The 19,597-nt window shown below is 34.9% G+C and overlaps 2 protein-coding genes across 2 annotated transcripts in view; one reads left to right on the top strand and one right to left on the bottom strand.

The window, feature by feature from the left end:
• The window catches only part of LOC125808641 (E3 ubiquitin protein ligase RIN2), a 29,103-nt gene extending 18,867 nt beyond the window's left edge, over window positions 1-10,236 (top strand). The window contains exons 6-13 of the mRNA XM_049488313.1: window positions 899-995; window positions 1,117-1,222; window positions 2,213-2,370; window positions 2,494-2,631; window positions 2,738-2,805; window positions 2,899-3,129; window positions 8,748-9,111; window positions 9,913-10,236. Of these exons, the coding sequence (XP_049344270.1) occupies window positions 899-995; window positions 1,117-1,222; window positions 2,213-2,370; window positions 2,494-2,631; window positions 2,738-2,805; window positions 2,899-3,129; window positions 8,748-9,111; window positions 9,913-9,969 (1,219 nt within the window). The 3' untranslated portion in view covers window positions 9,970-10,236. The remainder of the gene's footprint in view (window positions 1-898; window positions 996-1,116; window positions 1,223-2,212; window positions 2,371-2,493; window positions 2,632-2,737; window positions 2,806-2,898; window positions 3,130-8,747; window positions 9,112-9,912) is intronic.
• A 5,668-nt stretch (window positions 10,237-15,904) lies between these two features.
• LOC125808615 (NAC domain-containing protein 7-like) lies at window positions 15,905-19,358 on the bottom strand. The gene is made up of 4 exons (XM_049488291.1): window positions 19,311-19,358; window positions 17,682-17,876; window positions 17,229-17,504; window positions 15,905-16,580 (listed from the first exon to the last, which is right to left on the bottom strand). The coding sequence occupies exons 2-4, from the start codon at window positions 17,839-17,841 to the stop codon at window positions 15,964-15,966; spliced, it is 1,053 nt and encodes a 350-aa protein (XP_049344248.1). The 5' UTR covers window positions 17,842-17,876; window positions 19,311-19,358; the 3' UTR covers window positions 15,905-15,963.
• Window positions 19,359-19,597: the final 239 nt, after the last annotated feature.

The raw sequence follows: 19,597 nt of genomic DNA, 5'->3' as shown, positions 1-19,597 counted from the left end.
AACTTAGTCGAGAAGTGATTATAGAAAGAACAATCAACAACAAAGAATGAGAATTAGCAATTCAATCTAAGCGACTAATACTTTTTAATTTTAGAATATTCTTCTTATATTTATCATTAAGGCTGTTAGAACTTAGAACTACCACAATTGTTTTAACTCGCGAAGACGAAATCGGCAAAGAAATCATTTGTATCGGACCAAGAATTACAGACAACGTGTAAAGTAATGGGTACCTACAACATGGAGAGTTACGCGTCATAGTGGTGTACCAATTGCCACCTTAAGCCCATCAATGGTTGGATTTTCTACACTCTAGCCCCTGAGAGAATCCATTTCCCTCTCTGCTTCCCTTTCAAAACTTTCATTCCTTGGTTTGAGGCTTGGAATTGGTGGTGGCGTGCATCTTTGGGCATTTCCTTGGAGCCCTTTCTGCTCTTTTAGAGTTTGGAGTGTATATTCAAAAAAATTAGGTGTGTTTGAGTGAATGATCGAACTATAAGAGACCTTGGTCCATAAGGTCCCTTTTTTGATAGCTGAGAAATTCTCGAGAACCATTGATACACGGTTCAAAACTTGGTGGGTAATGTGCCTGCTACTCTACCGTTCTCTTAAATACCATGCTTTTATCTGTGGGCTGGGTTCAAACCCGTGACATGTGCCTAACCCACACATCGTTGTACTCTTACCACTAGACCAAAGCCCTGGAGGCATGGTCCATAATGGTCCCATTTTAGAATCATAAGAGGTATTTATTTAAACAAAGTTGATGTGTTGTTCGACTCTGTGTACGGGAACCAGATTATCAGTTTCTTTTGGTGGATGACAACTCAAGTGCTTTACGCACATTATTTGGTCTTTTGAAGACTTCTCTAACTACGATTTTTTTGTGTCCTTGCAGGATGAGGGTGTGCCTGATTGTATATAAAACAATAAGTTCATCCCTGTTTTTGTTATTGTTCTTTGAGCCTCTTAGCATAGCATTTGAGACGCTACAGGTACAGTACATTAGGAGGGTATATCTTCTATTTTTCTTTGACGCATGATGCTTTTGAATGTTTTTGACCTTTCCAAAAACATGTTAACGATTGCATTTTGTTTGCCAATCCTTCTCTACAGGCTATTCTTGTTCATGGATTTCAGCTGCTTGACATATATATCCATGACTCAGCAAATGATATTTCAAATAGTAGAATATCCAAGCTCTTTGACATATCTGCTGCAGGTAAGTTTTATGCTGGTAAATTTTGCTTTAGGTGGTCTGGTTGATTGAGTAATGAGGTTATGGTGATTTATTGGAGATGCACTGTGGCTTACTGAAGTGGATTTTGTGATCAATGTTCTGCATTCAAGATTTTTGTTTGATTTATCGACCCTTCTTTGAAATGTTCTCACGAGCGGTGTGATCTTTTCCTTAATGAGGTTGATGCTCTTCGTTTTTGTCTGCCGTTCTCTTTTCCATTAGTAGTGAGATATTCTTCTTATATAGCTGTTAAGATGTTCCACATCGGTAGAGGGATGGGAATTTGGTCTCCTTATATGGACTTGGACAAACCTCCTCTCATGAGCTAGCTTTTGGGGTTGAGTTAGGCCCAGGTGCCATATCTTTACATGGTATCAGTGCCAGGCCCATACCAATTTGTTGTTCACCGATAATGGGCCCCCATTTAGAAGTGCTCACGCTCCAGTTGAGGTTTGGGTGTGCGGGGAGTGTTAAGATGTCCCTCATCAGCAGAGGGATGAGAATTTGGTCTCCTTATATGGACTTGGACAAACCTCCCTCATGAGCTAGCTTTTGGGGTTGAGTTAGGTCCAAGTGTCATATCTTTACAATAACTTTACAAAGTTACTTTATTTAAGAAGTCATCTTTCTCTTTGAAGTTTTTAATCAAATACTCCCTAATCATTGCTAATGAAGGATATATGTGCGTGTAAAAAAGACATTAAGGATATATATGTGCATCCTTTATTAATCTTGAGCTTGTCTGAATGTATATCCAGTTGAAAGGATGTGGAAAGAGTTTCCTTTCTGCTTCTGTTCTATGGGTGGTTTCATGCGAAGTCTGTGGTTGAAAACACATCTTAATCGTCTTCCCTGTACCTTGTTCTTGCAGTATTGAAATATATAGGATATTTACTCAAATAAGAAATAATGATTCTCTTTTTGTCTTTAACCATCTCCGATCCTCATCTTATTCCTAAAAACCTCTTACAGGCTCATTTGGGGAATGGAAAGGCGTTCTTATTCGGAATATGGGTTTTCTCCTGGACATGCTGACTCTGTTGATGGCCCTCGCTCATTATGTGCACATTTGGTGGCTTCATGGCATGGCATTTCACCTTGTGGATGCAATTCTTTTCCTAAATATTCGTGTAAATATTTATCTGTATGAATTAATGTAATCTCATAGTTCTTCAAATACCTCAGTTTCCCTCTTCTATCTAATGTTTAGTATATCCATGCACTGTTACTAAACTTTAATTCATTTTGAGCAGGCTTTATTAAGTGCCATTGTAAAACGGGTCAAAGGGTTTATTAAACTGAGAATAGCATTGGGAACTCTTCATGGTGCACTTCCTGATGCAACTTTGGAAGAGCTACGAACTTATGATGATGAATGTGCCATTTGCAGGGTATCTCTCTGCCCCTTTGAGATTCCTTGTTCTTATTCCATTTTCCTTTTTATTCGATTCTTTTTTTCTCTGAATATGTAAGCCTTTGATATGCTGGAAATGACAGGAACCGATGGCAAAGGCGAAAAAACTATCTTGTAATCATCTTTTCCATCTTGCATGCTTGAGATCTTGGTATGGCTTAGTCGTTGCTTGAAATGTTTACTGGGTAGTGCAAATTGCAATCTTAGGAAAAATTCATATAAAAATATTGCAAAATAATTACAGGTTGGATCAAGGCTTAACTGAAAATTATTCATGTCCCACTTGCCGGAAGCCGTTGTTTATAGGAAGAAGCGAGAATGAGGTAAATCCTCAAACCGTAGATGTTCGGGGTGATGAGCTGCTTGCTCGTGAGATGAGTATGGGACTTGATCAGTTGAATCTTCCTGGTCATGCACTTCAAAATGAAGCTTCCCGTAATCAAATGCACAATCCTCTTGAAAGTAGTGATTGGAGGTCTGTTTTCTTGTATCATAGTCGGTGATTGATTCTTACCCATTTGCCACGATTGATTTCAGCTAAACCAGCATCTGCTGTGGAATATTATATTGTGCCTGTTGCTGTTCTATCTAATATTTTGTAGAAGTCTGAAGTGTAAAGAGGATAACTGACAGAAAATATTTGGTAAGAGTGTCAAGAAAAGTCGTTCGAGAAGAAATGAATTCATATAAGATACATAAGAGTGAGATAATGGATATTCAAGAAGGAGCCTTCACAAGTGCGAGAAGCGGTGGTTGATATAAAAGATTTTACCTGAACTGCCTGATTGCTTCAAGGATTTGCTTTGACCCTTTACTTGTGTACTTTAGTTAGGGATGAGCTAGCCAATAAATGCAAGATGAGGTCCCATAGGACAAACCTTTTCAGCAATTTATATTGTCAACTGACGAAATCAGTGAGAGCTGAACAAAAGTTTGTGTTGTGGAGAAGCACCTCAGTAAGTGTTTTAGGATAAGTAGAAATAAACTAAAATACATACACTGCAAGTTTTTTCTTTGAGAATTGTAACTATATATATATAAGAAAACACTTAGGAGAGTGTTAACCATTTTTACTGCAGAAGAATAGATCAAAGTGATCTATTATACCTACAGACTACCTAACATATCTACCAGAGAATCTGTACTCTCTACATTGCTTTCTTTACACAAAATAAATCAAAAGGATACAATTCATCTCAACATTTTGCAATGAATTGTATTTATCTTCAAAAAATCTTGAGTTCCTCTCTTTCCGTATTGACCACCATATGCAAGCAGGGACCAACCTTCACCACTCTTTCTGTCTCACTGTGTCCCCCTTATTGTTCCAAGTTCTTAGCAGATCAGCAGAATTAGCATGCATAGTCTAACTAAGCCCCACCAAGTTAAGGAACAGAATCCACAATTGAGTAGTGAAAGGACAGTGTATAAACAGATGGCTGTTGGACTCTAAAGCTTTCCCACATAAAACACACCTAGAACATAACTGGAAGCCAGGCTTTCTTGAGTAAGGCAAACTTCTCTAGCAAGCAACCAGCCATGAAAAGCTCGCACCCTTGGTAGGAACTTTAGCCTTCCAAATGCACTTCCATAGGCAATTCACAATGGGGTGGATTGTCTGTGAAAGGTTAAGATAAGCAGATTTAACAGTATAAATCCCATTCTTGTTTCTATTCCAGTAAAGAGAATCTTCTTCCTCCTTGAGACCTATGAAAGCAAGTAGCAAAAAGATCATTGATTCTTCCCAGATCCCAATCATTCAACCCTCTCCTGAAGATGATATTCCAGCCATTCAGTCCCCAAGCACTATCTAGTTTGATGTCAGGAAGTGATGCTATAGACAAAAACTCAGGAAATATATCTTTTAGTGGCCCATGACCTACCCATTTATCATGTCAAAATGAAGTCCTCCCATTGCCCACCCTTGTGTATCATCTGAAAAGAATCCCATAGTTGTCTGATAGCTTTCCAGATCCCTGTCACATGAGGGGTGTTGACTGGACTTGTACACCACTGATCTGTCTGGCTGTATTTTTCACCAATGATTATTCTCCACAAGGGATTAAGTTCAGAACTATACCTGCACAACCACTTCATGATTAGGCTTTGATTATGTGCTTTTAAGTTCCTAAAACCTATGCCCCCTTCCTTCTTGCTAAGTAATGAGAGATTCCCAATTAACCAAGTGTGTGTTCCTCTTATCTATGTACGCTGTCATATGAAGTTTCTCCTTAAGTATCAGTTGTATCCCTTACCTTGACTGTTATTGGAAACAATGACATGACATATGTTGGAAGAGAATCCAGTACTGAGTTCACCAGAACCATCCTGCCTCCCAAGGACAAATATTGACTCTTTCATGTTGCTAGCCTTCTTTCACACCTCTCCAAAACCCCACTCCAATTATCTTGTTCTTTATATTTTGATCCCAGAGGTAATCCGAGATATGTAGTTGGCAATTATTATTTATTCCACCTGACACCCTACAATAACAGCTAAAACCTGAATATTATGAACCCCATTGACAGGGTACATACAACTCTTTCTCCAATTCACATGTAGCCCAGATATTGCTTCAAAAACTACTAAGATAAGTCTCAGATATTTTAATTGTTCAGCTTCAGAATCACAAAAAATTAAAGAGTCATCAGTATACAATAAATCTGTAATGGTCAGAGTGTTGGTTTTCTCTATTAGACACAGAGAAGCCCTTCAACCAGGCATTCCTCTTAGCATAGTGAATCATCTGCCCCACTTCCATAGCTATCAGGAACAGAAGGGGGGACAAGGGGTACCCTTGTCAATTCTGGAAAGCACTCCTGGTTTGCCCCCTTTGCCCAAGTGAAACTCCCCCCCGATAAAGGTGGGTCAACCAATTCCCACTCTCCTATAATATTCAAAAGTCCTCTTTATCCTACATGATCAAAATTCCTCCCCTCCCACTGGCCTTCAGCTCCACATGTTACTACAAAGATGTTAACAATTAAGTCACAATTCCCTTCTAACTTGGTCTCTTGAAAGCAGTATATGTCTGCTTTCCATTCCTGCATCAGAGACTGTCACCCCATTTTATCCAAGTTGTTTTGCCCCCTAACATTCCATGATATAGTATGTATTCTCATTGAGAATTATTTTAATTCTCCTTCTGCTCCTTGATCCCTCACTTTAAATTTGATGCCGAACTCCAATTTTTTCACCTCCTTCGAATCTTTGGATTTTGGAGTAGCTGATGCCGATATACTCGTCTCGGTTAACTTCTCTCGTCTATTCCTGGCTAGCTTCATGAGTTGAGTAAAAACCACTCACAACCTTTAAAAATAACTCCGAATTGCTTGCTCAGCTTCATTATGTTTCGATGCACCCATAAATTGGCATCTGATTATGCTATTTGTATCTGCATCTCCAGCGGCACAGCTTCCTCAATTGGCCTTGTTGATTGTCAATTGAGGACACCTCTAAACCATTAGGCCCCTGCCTGTGTAATCAGAGCTGAAAACATGTTCCCCTTCTTCTTGGAACTCCCCCTCCTCCGCCTCCGTGTTCTTCTTGTCTGAAGAATTGAAGCTTGGGAATCGGCAGATTGCCATTGGAGTTGTTGAATGCTCCTGCTCTGTTAGAGTCATCAACATCTGGAATTCTATCGCCATTTTCTCATCATCTAATGTGTCATAAGTGGCAGACGAAATAGAGCCAGCTTCAATAACGACTAATAGAGGGCCTGGACCAATTATCCTCTTCTTTTTAATTGTTATTGGGCTCGGATCCAGGCCCCTCATGGCCTTTTCCTTGTGAATCTAGCGCTTTAGTACTTGAGGAGTCCCCCACGTGCCCCACCAGCAAATTTTGAACATTTGAGCAATCCATTTGCCTCTCCGCCCCCACGTGCCTATCTTCTCCAAACCTTAATATCTTTGACACATGAGACTCATGTGATAGAACAGGTAGGGTTTCGCCGTTGTTATTCATCTTCTCACTTAGCATCAGAGTCCCTTCACTCCAGATCGGCAGGGTAAAATTAACCCATTTTTCTCCAATTCTACTGAGCGTGGAATTATTTCCGGTGGACCTTTCACTTTAATTCTTGCCCATTTCGTATGATTCTTTATAGTGGTCTCCTCTTCTGTTTCAATCCACCCGCTGCACTTCTTGCCAATTTCTACCATAGTCTCCTTCGTCCTAAGGTGTAAAGGAAGACCAATGATTCTGACCCATAACCAATCTGTAATTTTTTCTTCTCTCGTGAAAGTGGCTTCCGGTGACCATCACTTCAGCTTGATGGTTTCCTGCTCCACATCCAGCTTCCTAGCATGACTTGTTCATCCATCTTGGTATTCAGAAATTCGAACAGGAACTGTGTATCATTAAGGTCCTAGATCAGAACTCTGAAAGCTGATTTCCATTGTCTGATACCCATCTTCTCAGTTCAGATATGGTGGGAACAGCCCTTATCCCTGAGAAGCCCATGTCTCATAAAAGTTGATACACTCCTTGTGCTGTTCTAACATGAGGTTCCTTTCTTTCACCAGCCATTTGTTTTTGGCAGTTGCTTGTCTACAAATTTCGGCAATCTTTATAGCTATATCTCCCCACCCTTTGTTAGGAGCCACTTCAGGCACAATAATGACTGATCTCCTCTCCCCTCTTACTGTCACAATGCTAATAATCTGCCAAATAACTCTTGTACTTTTGGGAACTAAAGTAGTTGTGAAGATGGTCTTCAAGTCTCCAGGCTATTGTATCTGTTTCCTGTAGCTTCTGTTGCCAGATGTAATAAATGGCATATCCAAGGGAACACCTTCCTGCTCATTACCATTCTGCGAAGAAGATTCCTCTGCACCAGGAAATATATGGATCTCCCCTCGTTATGTAGTCCCCAACCTAATTTTTAGTCAATCATAATTCATAAAAGAGCAAGGGAAAACACAACTTCTCTGGTGCAAAATCTCCCTGGAATCTGATAAGATACACTGCAAGTTTAACCACTGTATAAAGAATGAGGTTATATTAAGATTTGGTGGGAGTGGTGTGTAACTGCAGACAATTCGCATAACTAGTTACCTCAGCGTTCCTAGAAATCGATATGATAGATGAAATGTAATAAATATTATTAAAATGACATGACATGTAGGAATGATGTGCGAGATATCAACTAAATCGGTAGGTAATTTCTATAGAATGATTGTGAGACTAGCAAGGGTTATATGCAAGTGAATATGGAGCCTATTAGACTACCATATCCATTAGATGAGTTTTAAAAGTGCATATTTTAATGTGGATGTGCAATCATACAAGATTAGACACGATCAAAAGTAATTACATTCAGCAGATAATTGAAAAACAGCACAGATAGTGGATAAAATAGAGAAGAGATGGTCTGACCATGCACTAATTAGTCCTCCAAATGCAACAATTCATAGGAGTGCCACCATGATATCTGAAGGTTACAAGAGGGGCAGGATAAACCTAAAATTGCATGTGAGTTGTTTAAAAAGATCTATAATTTTACGGAATACCTGAGGACCTAGTAAAAGACAATAAAAACAGGAAGCAAAGATCCATATAGGTGATTCAAACTAGTTAACATTATGGCTTAGTTGTATTGCTACCTTTCCTGCTTTTGACACAAGTCTTTTTTCTTTTGATTATGGATTTGTGTGTCGCTATATGGGTAAGTGAAACTTAGAGACCTCTAATTTGGGAGCCCCTAATTTAGAGTGTTAGAATGAAACAAGTTAAGATAGTAGAATTTAAAGAATGTCTAGCTGACCCAACTACTTTGTGATTGAGACATAGTTATTTTAAAGAATATATGCTTGCCCCTTGTTTGTGCAAAAAGTGGAACATCTTTTGTTTTATAACAAGGTTTCTCAGTGCTTGCTATATATTGTTTGTATGATTGCACTTCTGAAACTTTACGCAGGAGGTCCTTGATAAATTCAATCTGTATCACGGATTTTACTCTCCTATAAATGGGCCATTTTCCCTCTCATCCTTTTGATATTCTGTTGCTTCTGTTGTCATCTTTTGCAGTAATTCCTCATCATCTAGAAACATAGAGAGGTCACTAATTTTGCTCTTCCATTTGGTCTACAGGGGTTCAGGAGTTGATTCAGGTTGGTTGGGTTTAGATGGTGCTGGTCCATCTACAGGCATCAGGTCAGCGAGTTTGGGTCGGGTTCAGACAGTGATGAGGCATCTTGCAGCTGTTGGAGAAACGTATGCACAAACTGCTCTGGAAGATGCTGCCTGGAATCTTTGGTCTATGCGTGCCTCCCAGGCTGGTACTTCCAGTTCAGCAATTCCTCCTGCTGGTTCTGTGAGGCACGTTGGAGGTGCTGGAGGGTTGCACTTGAGGACAACCTCACGTGCCACAAACAACAACATTCCAAACATACACACTATGGTTGAAACTGTTAGAGAAGTGCTGCCACACATACCTGATGAAATAATTTTCGAGGTATGGTTACTTAGACTTTTAGAGGCACAATGTTCTTTATTATTTCTCTACAGCCATTTTACTTTTGCTGTTAACTCCAAAAATCAGTAAATGGACTTGCACTTGGAGGGTGTGTGCATCTACAAGTAGAATTAGAATTAATTGTAAAAAGTGAGGGAGATGAAAAAGCGAAATGAATGGTTGGTGTTCTCATAGATAAATGGTAGGGGACGGGCAGAGGCAATGAGCAAATTCATAGTTTTCTGATCTTCGTCCTAATTATTCCCCTTGATATGGTATAGTCATTTAACGTCTTCCCTTTATATCAAGTAAAAGAGGGTGGTAAAAGTTATGTTCTAGTGCTAAGTAGCAATAAGTCCATTTTCGAAGGATTGTTATTTGGGCGGCTGGTGGCAAATTTACACCTAAAATAGATATTACTGTACATTAACTGACCATCTTGGTTGAGATTCCTTGAATCAAAATTTTGCCTTGCTATTTTCATTCCCCATCTCCCACCCCTATCCCCCACTCCTCAACCTAAAAGGAAAAAAAGAAGCTAAAATATCTCGTAATATTAAATATTTAACTCTTCCATCCGGAAGGTTATAAATAGCATAAAAGGGGTCTAAGTTTGCCTTTGCAATGTACTGTCATTTGAAAAATAGTACTAGCAAACAATTGTAGCTAATGATTTAATGAACTAATTAGTTCTAAATTTGCTCAATCCATGAACCACTCATTAGCTGTCTTTGATTTTACATTCCTGTTTCGATGCTTCTTTCAAAATTGCAATTAAAAGTGATAAATTTGAATTTGCAGGATTTACAGAGAACGCACTCGGTAACTGTTACTGTGAATAATCTTCTGCACATGTGATTATACATACCTTTCTTTGCGATACTGTTGTGGTATGTCTTTCACCGTGGCAGATCAAAATTGAAGCTCTGGTTGTGTACAGGAGTGAGGTTTCCAAATATGTTGTGGTGCCAAGCCTGTTACTGCATATTATATCTAATATACATATATTTCACTTTTTTGTACATATAAATAACTTAGGGAACCTGCTGTTAGAGACAAATGCGATAATAATTCCTCTTTCTTTTTTTCTTCCCATGAAATAAATGATCATATTCTTTTGGCACACATAGATATTGCCAATTTACTTTGTTGGACAGTTGTACCAGCACATAACTGGCATTGAGCCATTGAATAATATGTGGTGAAGCCTGTTGAATATGGTATGCTAAATTCAAATTTTTGATTAAGAGAATTTTAGTGGAAGAAAGGCTCCCAAGGAACCGAGTGGGATGCTGATTGAAGTGATTTCGATTATGTTGTTTCATATGAAGATTTGTAAGTTTAGACTAGTAGTCTCATGTTTAATGGAGTATTCGTTATCATGGGTGGAGATACCTTAGGTGAAGGGCAGTATGGTGCACATCCTTCGTCGAAAAATTATGTGATGACATAGGTTAAATTTAGTTATTATGAGTATCTATTTAATTTTGCACACTTTTAATGTAACTGAGAAGAAAATTTACACATTCTTCTCTAAATTTGTGGGGCTGCCATTGAATTTGTTATCCTTATACAAGCGTCACTTTGTTTGGAACCATGCAGTGCTTTCCCTTGGCGCCTATGTAGAGCGATTCCAACGAGTCTTTGTTTAGAATTCCAGGCCAGGGCATCTAATGATAGCACTTTAATGAGCAAGTGGTTCGTAGCTTTTATAAAAAAAAAACTGTTGTTTAGTGTGATGATTCGTTACGTTATCATGCCACTTAGGGCCATGCTTGGAGGACTACATTGAAAGAAGAATAGTCCTTAGTCGAATATTTTAGAGATGTATGGAAAATTTGTTGGAAGATTTTAGAATTTTATGGATTTGCATGGAAGGTTCTTAGAATCTTCTAGTTATGTAGAGAATTCTAGAAAATGATTAATTTGTAAATATGTAGGGATTTGTTTAATAATTATTATTTGCGTATTAGTTCCTAAGTAAGTTTAAATAGAGAGACATCTATTTGTAAAATCATTAAGCAAATCTTCAAAGTCTTAAGCAATACAAAAGCTTTCGTAAGCAATTCTTTTGTCTTTCTTTAATTCAACATTCCCTTAGCAATCTATTCTTAAAAAGAAGCTTACTTGAGCTTGTAGATCATGAAAAAATTGTGAGCGAGTTGTCTAGTATGGCACCAAGTGCTTAGTAAAAGTTTAAGTCCGTGACAGTTTTATAAATCCCGGAAAAGCAAAAAATGTCTGACTCAAATTAACGACCAGGAACTTGTCCACCAGAGCCTTTAACCAAACGTCGTATTGCCAAAAGTTGCTTTTATTTCCTTTCCTCCAAGCATATTGGTTTCTTTTTTTCAAAAAAAATAATAATATATTTTTATTCCCGTTTTGTTTAAAATATCCTAGAAACTTTGGTTAGTAACCTTTGTAAGAAACTCATTTTTTTTTACCCCTTCTGAAGAAAAGGAAAATATTTACAACCAATAAAAAATCCTAGAAAATATGTTTGAGTGGTAAGACATTTAAATCGATATGTTACTATGTTAGTATTACTAGCGTATCCAAACATAAGATTCATTTCGACACCAAATAAACAGACGACAACCTGAGAGGGGTCACATTTCACCTTAAAAGAACCATAGATTTCTTAAGTTAGAACTCCTAATATTTCCAGAAAAATAAAAATTAAACGATTATCATAGTGAACGACATTAAGTTTGAACCGATTGTAGATCAAGATTGTTAGAGATTTGGTCCATGTCCCATCTAATATGCAACTTCTTTTCTTTTCTTTTTTAATTTATCGATATGACAGGAATCAAGCCTTACCCCCACACACCAAAGTAGAGCCGTCAATATGGGCTAGGCCTGTTGGACCAGCCTGGCTTAATCTGGGATTTAATAGGGTTGGGCTAAGATTTTTGGAGCCCATTTAAGAAAAGGGCTTTTTAGCCCGGCCTGAATAAGTCTGTTGATTTGTGGGGCTTGAGAAATATAGGTAGGGCCGGCCCGTGGGCCAAATAAAAATAATTAAAAAAATATAATATAATATTAAAATTTAAAATTAAAGAGAATCCAAACTCAAAATCTATTTAATATTTAACTAATTGAAACCGCATATAAATTGCAGATGAAAATGAAGATGTTAAGACAACCTTGCCACAAGCTGATTCAGATATGCTTGATGAAGGTGATCATGAAGTGTTGGATACGCCATAGATTTCATGATGTGTTGGATACGTCATAAGTTTCATGATTTTTTTAAGGAGTTTATTTTTAACTTTTTTATGGTTGGAATATGGTCACATTTTTTGTGTTTTAATGTGACAAAACAATTAGGTTAATATTTCTATTTATATATTTATACTTTTATTTGAAAAAACCTTAATAAATATTATAAAGATAATTTTATTTGTGAATTTGATTAACAAGTAGTAACATTAACATGATGTAATATTGTTTTGTCGATATTTATGATAATATTTTTAAATTATAATTTATATTTTAATAATTATAAAAAAAATATAATTTTAAAAAAAGTGGGCTAGCCCGGCAAGCCTGTAGCCCACGTACTTGTGGGTTAGGCCGACCATTTTCTGGCCCACACCAAAAATAGGCTAGCCCAACTTGACCCGTAAAATGGGGTGGGCTAGCCCATATTGACAGCTCTACACCAAAGGAATTACAACCAAATAATGACTTACTAAAATGAAATTATTTGCCGTCATTCTAGTATATTGTGCGAGCTTTCATTGATTTTAATCTGACATATGCGATATTAAAGTAAAAGAGTTACTGAATATAAAAAAACAACATTTTAATGAAAATATTCTAAAAAGAAAAAGTAAGACACGTAAGTAAATTAATAGAAAACAAATAATGCAATATATAATTGAAGAAAAAGTGTTAAATTTTTCAATTTAGAGAGGAAAGAAGAGCATATAATAGCAGTCACATGGGTATTCATCCTTTAATGATGTTAACTTCATTTACACTCAAAACATTACTTGGAAACCTTAATCATAATTCCCAGGTGCTCATCACATCTTCATGCCATGCGTATACCTATTTTTGTTATTGACTTAAATTGACTTTGAAAATATATTTTTTGTCCTATAGGATAATACATTGACAAAATTATTTCTATACTCCTTTCTTTCTAAAGTTCCAAAGATTATGGTCAATGAGTAAGGAAAACATATTAAATGAGTATGTTTGTGGAAAAAAAAAATAATTCCTTTTCTTGAAAATGAGCATTATCTCTAGCAGACTAAGACATATCCAAATAACTTGGACACTATAAATGTTTACACTGTATTTATATATATAAAAAATATTGTGACATTTTGAGAATCAACTCTCTCTTAAATTCATTTTTATTCTCTTGGTTACTTTCAAGTTCTTCAGTAATTTTGCAGAATTACTATAGAGAGAAGATATGTTTCTGTAAGTAATGTTCCCATTTATCTCTTTAATCTCATTCCATGGATTCTTGAGAGCATGTTTTTTGCATGCACTAGAAGTAGGCAAGTGGAACCACGGGCGGAGCTAGAGTATTGGTTACGGATTTGGTGAATTCAATAGCTTTGGTTTAAATTTTATATTTGTATTAAGAAATTATGTCTTAAATCGATCCGTTCGTGTTCCCCAAGACTTGCATAAGCTTAAATATGTGAAATTAGCATGTGATTTTCTTAGAATCAGCAATTACTAGTATCATATTGCAAACATGTTACACATGTACGTTCTTATCTTGGACAGTAAAGGCAGAGTCAAGATTCGAACTTTATAATTCTAGTATGAAATTTCACCACAACTCATTTGACTTATTGAGTTTCAAATAAATATATTATTTATACTTACTTAGTGAAAATTTAACGCTTATAACACTCTACATCTCTCCAGCCCTACCGACTAAGTGGTCTAGGGGTGATTGGGGAATATATATATAATTCTGACTAGGGCTAGATTGCTTCTTAGGGTTTTTTCCTTTCCTATGAAGAATGGAAAAGTTTTTACGCAAAGTTATTTCAGCAAATGCAAATGCAATGGGGACAAGTCTTAACTCCAAAGGAACGTAATACTAGTATACTTTTTGCTCATGATGGACCTATATATAAGCCACCAATAGCAATTTTGTTAAATAAGAAATGTGTTTTTGTATTTGCTTTAATAAATGTTTTGTCCATAAAATGCATAAGCCAACTGGTATTTTTACTTGGTTTAATAACATCATGCCTACTGACACTACAGTGAAGAGACATTTAGTGGCTGTGAATTGATACTTTATAGTAGTAACAATTAAGTTAATGATATTGATTTTAAAATTGATAGAAAATTTAGTGACATATTTATTATTGTTGCTAAATACTATAATATAGTGCAAATTATATTATTGCCGCTAATATAAATAATTATCACTAAATTAATCCTTCATTTGTTGTAGTGTTGCTGGCCAGTTCATCCCTTGTTTGTTTTAGATTTTACACGCCCCTTAATTAAGAGTAATGATTAATATAAGTAGTTTATCATAATTTTTATAATAATTGACGTATAGTTTTTAGGTCTTGTGAAATGATTTGAGGAATAAATAATTATTGTTGAAGGTAAAATAAGAAAAAAAAAGAAAAAATTATTTTTGAAATATTAAACATGTAAAGTGAACGGAGTAACCAATAAAAGCAACTCTTTCCTTACATTAATTTCGGATTGTAATATTATTAGTACTCCTAGCTACTGCCACGTGTTTTCCATCCAAAAACAAAATAGAAACTCTTTGTTATTTGATTCTTCATTGTGGTTTTTTTCTTTAAGCATCTGCATTTAAAATTTATGAACCCAATTAATTTGAATTTACATTGAATAAGACTAATTGAAAGAATTATAGGACTATGCTGGTGACAAGTTGCAGCTAATTAAAGTGAAGCAAATACATCTTTCTTTTTTATTAATTAGCCTCTTGCATGCAGTAGCTTTATTAGGACGGATATATGGTCTAAAAGTTTAACTTCTATACCGGCAAAATTAGAATTTTTTGTTATTAAAATTATTAACTATATAATATTTATTAACCTATATAACCAATCCTCCGTTGGCATACATAACTCTTCCCCGTACACTGATGGCGGAGTGTCAGAGTCAAAATATTCAACAAATTAAACGGGATTAATAAATATGCGAAATTTTCAACATCTAGCATTTTCGAACCACTTTTTTCCTTGTCATAGTAAAAGCTTTCTTACATGTGTTATGTGCTCTGCCAGTGTTATACACTGATAATACAAAATAATTTTTTACACTATCAAATCATCGAAAAGATAAATTAGAGTGACAACTCACTATAATTTTGTTTTTTACAATCTTTTTATATAATTTAATTCCTAGAAATTGAAAAGGAGAGTAGATATTATAATTATTAGTACTCGAATATCACTTACAGTATATATATATATATATATATATATATTTTGAATATCACTTAATAAAATTTAAACATATTATGGAAATAATCGTTTGGTTATACTACATAAACAAAGCAAATGGCTATGACAATAACAAATATATATAGCCATATGCTTTACACAAATAATGCTGCAAATTACAACTCCATGCAGCATCATCCAGCTGCAATCTCTATGAGTTAATCATGATCGTCGGTAGATCTTAAGTTAAATACAATTAGAAAATGCCGAACAATTTCTATACATTTATAATAATGTACACATATATTTATATATATCTTCAGATATTTTTTCAATCAAGAAGGTATAATGTACGTACTTAATTCATCCTATGATAATATTTTTGAGCAGTAACTTATTATTATTATTATTATTATTAGGTGGATTTTCACTTTCATTTCCACAAATCAATTTGAGAACTTGAAGATGCTGTGGAGGTATTTTCCGGGGCCATTTCTTGCTTGTTCAAATTCACCTCATCATCGCGCTTAGCCTGAAATGTGTTTGGTACTGCATTTGACGAATAGTTATTATTTTCATCTTCTTGGCTAAGTTGAGAAGCTACAAATTTATCGAGTACTCGCCAATCAGTCACTTGATCTGCAACTTGCTGGCTGTCATTATTATTCCCAAATGTAGGATGAACATGTTGATCTTGTGTGAGCAATGCTGGTCGATTAACGTTAATATTGCCAAATATAGGCATTGAGCTACAACCAGGAGGTGCAGCTACAAGTTTAGTTGTTTCTAAAAGAGGAAGTTGATGAAGAAATTGGTGATTTTGAGGTGGGATTTGGTAGTGCAAATTATCAAATTCTTTTTTGCAATTAGGGTAATTATTGGGATAGTGGTTAATGTAATTAATTTGAGGATGTATTGGCTTAGGGGAATCCATGTCTTGCATGAATGAAAGTTGATCATCGTACCAAATTGGTGAACCATGTTCACTAGTATCCATTCTCATGCCAGCTGCTATTTTCTTCTTGAATACTCTACATATAACCCATCCTTCTTCCTGTATTTGTCCAAAAATATTAATGAGTGAATCTATATAATATAATGAAGCATGATAATATTTTATAAAAGTGCATATTAATTTGATCAAGAAGTTTGTTCCGCAAAAGTCTAGGCATTTGGACAATATTTGGTCAACAACAATAGCTTACTCAGTGAAATTCCACAAATGAAATCTGAGGAGGGTAAAATATTTGGTCGTGTTGTTTCCAAATTGGACAATATTGGGTCGAGTTGAAAGAATGTACTACTATTTGCAATTAAAGGTAAAACAAAACAAAAAAAATAAAATAGTGTGGAACTTTCAAATTGTGTATGGACATGAACTTCACTTGATTTTTTTTTTTGAAGATTTGTCTATGGGAACCATTATTTTACTTGAAATACTCATCATAGTACTATTTCTATAAACCAATATTAATTTGCAAATATTGAATTTCGATATTTGGAAATATACTAAGATATCATTTATGGCCAAACAGGAAAAAAAATAATAAAAAGATGCAATTTCGTCCCTCATAGATTTAGTTTCCAATTCTCAAGCATTGCCAAGTCAAACTACGTCACATAAATTGGGACAAAAGAAGTAATATATTTAACTTGGTTGCATCAAATAATAATATATGTTGTGAATTTATGGAAAACTTGCCTGAGGAGCACCATTTGGATCAGTCTCAAGTCTGTATTCATGCATAATAAAATCAGATTTTTGTCCATTTGGAGCCCTCCCTTTATAATACACCAAAGTCTTCCTCATCCCAATTAAATCATGCTTTGAATATATAGCCTTGTCCCTTCCTGTTGCCTTCCAAAATCCTGCTGCTGTTGCTCTATTTGTTCTTGTTCCTGTTGGATATTTCTTGTCTTTGTGGCTAAAAAAGTACCAATCACTTTGTTCTTCTGTCCCCATTCTACATAATTCTATACAAAAAATAAAATAAAATAAATATATATATATTGTGAAACAACTTTTAGACTACCAAATTTTTAAAAATGTAGGTTTATACGAGTTCATAAGTAATCTGAAGATTAATATGCTAAAATATTCCGATAGTGTAGACTGTCAGAGTATATAAAGACGTTTTTAATTATAAGTACCTTGAAGATCCCATGGCTCGATTTTGTAGAGATCGATGTCTTTAATAACATCGAGGTCAATCCTTCTAGAGGTGATTTTCTTTCTAAGGTAATAATCCACAAGTTCTTCATCTGTTGGGTGAAATCGAAAACCTGGAGGAACGTGTGACAAGGAATTCATCTTCTCTGATCAATCAAATGTACTACTATAACCACCTGCATATTCGTATATCAACATTTAATCTTAGATCAAAATGTTTATATTATTGCCAACATTATTATATCAAAATGCTTCATCTATTTAGTTTAATTACTATGTACTTCTTTGTAATTTTCTTGTATATCATGAGATTGCAATGAATAAAGAATAAGTCGATTTATAGTTGAACTTGAATATTGATCATGGAGAAAGAATTAGCCAAATAAATTCGATTAATTCTAGCAATTTTTATATTAATAACATCCAAATGAAGAGGACAACAAGTTAATGATGATAAATAAAAATGAGAAAGCCGCCACAAAAAAAGAAAGGAAAAATTACATAGTAATTCGAAATGCAATGTATATATAAAAACTCCTACAAATATATTTGACACAAGGAGTGCGTGGATCTAATATAGTCCTTTTTGATAATTAAAATTGAGTCCACTCTTGCCTTATACGATAAGCATAATCTAATCGATGCTTCTACTTTTATGTAATGAATGATACAATAATATCTCCATTCATGAATTTAAATTTTAAGTAGCGGTTTACCACGTTGTATAGGCATTTCGTTTCACATGTTTAATATTATTCAATTATTTTCTTGGTTAATTAAATAAACAGGTTAGGGAAAAGAATAACAAAATTAAATCATTGTTAAAATGGTACTATAAAGAGGGGGTTGTGAAATTCCTGAAGGAAAATAGTATGATCAATATTATTTTTAGCAAAAAGTAAGAACAAAATAAGATCTTCAGTGATCCATTTATATATTTGTTTGGTTAATTATGTTAATAGGTTATGAAAAAGAATTCGAAAAAAACAAGAACTAGTGACTTCTATTTAAAGATTTACAAGTAGTAATTTGAAGAACAACAAAGAATACTTTTCCTAGAGCACATATATTAGTAGAACAAATGAGTTCATTAACAAAAAAAAAACCCATAATTAGGACATTTAAACACACACACACCCACACAACTAAGACATATAGTGTGAGTTTAACACAAAATATGTGAATTTAATTCAAATGTCCACTTCTTTCAAGTCCAGATACATTTTAGAATAAAGTCAAACAAGAGACTTTCTTTGGGAACAAATTTCACTAGAATATCATCATGATATATAGGATGGATTAACATTTACAATCCAAGATGGACATAGCCTTTTGGTTATAGGATCATCTAAATTTAGAAGGTATGATAACATATTGTTATATCCAGTGAAATCTTATTAAGGTCTAGAGAGAGTAAAGTGTACTTAGACCTTACCACGAGTTTATATCTGATCAAAAGGTATGATATAAAGTGTAAATATATACATTAAAACATACTTAAATTTCAATACATGTTAGATCTGAATTCATACTTTTGAGAATACAACATGAATGAATCTCATATTGAATTTAAATTTTGTAAAAGAACCTTATTAGATGAAATTACAAACCTTAATTTCAAAATGAGCAGATCTGAGTAGAGTCAATATGTGGACTCAAAGTAACAAACAAATCAAGAGGAAATTGCTCGTATGATAAACAACGATCTCCGAAAGAAGAAATTTGAAAGGGTCAACAACATAAAGACAAAGCTTTATCCTCGGGAATTGGAACTTCCAGTGAGGATTTGGCTATCTTTTTGGACCAAATCCCGAGGACAGAGTAATAAAACTGAAGAAGGAAAGAAAAAAAGGGACAGAGAGAATGGAAGAAGGATGAAGAAATAGGGTTATATAAA

This window comes from Solanum verrucosum, unplaced genomic scaffold (assembly GCF_900185275.1).
Source record: "Solanum verrucosum unplaced genomic scaffold, falcon-dt-bn FXZP01000251.1, whole genome shotgun sequence".
Taxonomy (NCBI): domain Eukaryota; kingdom Viridiplantae; phylum Streptophyta; class Magnoliopsida; order Solanales; family Solanaceae; genus Solanum; species Solanum verrucosum.
The sequence above is the reverse complement of the archived record's forward strand: the minus strand, read 5'-3'. Positions and strand labels throughout refer to the sequence as shown.

Excerpts from the sequence above, each read along its gene's own strand:
- LOC125808615 (XM_049488291.1), bottom strand. The coding sequence starts at position 17,841 with ATGAATTCCTTGTCACACGTTCCTCCAGGTTTTCGATTTCACCCAACA. Across the intron at positions 17,505-17,681 it reads CGAGCCATGGGATCTTCAAG|AATTATGTAGAATGGGGACA; the intron begins GTACTTATAATT and ends TTTTTTGTATAG. Across the intron at positions 16,581-17,228 it reads AAATGGTGCTCCTCAGGCAA|AAGGATGGGTTATATGTAGA; the intron begins GTTTTCCATAAA and ends AAATACAGGAAG.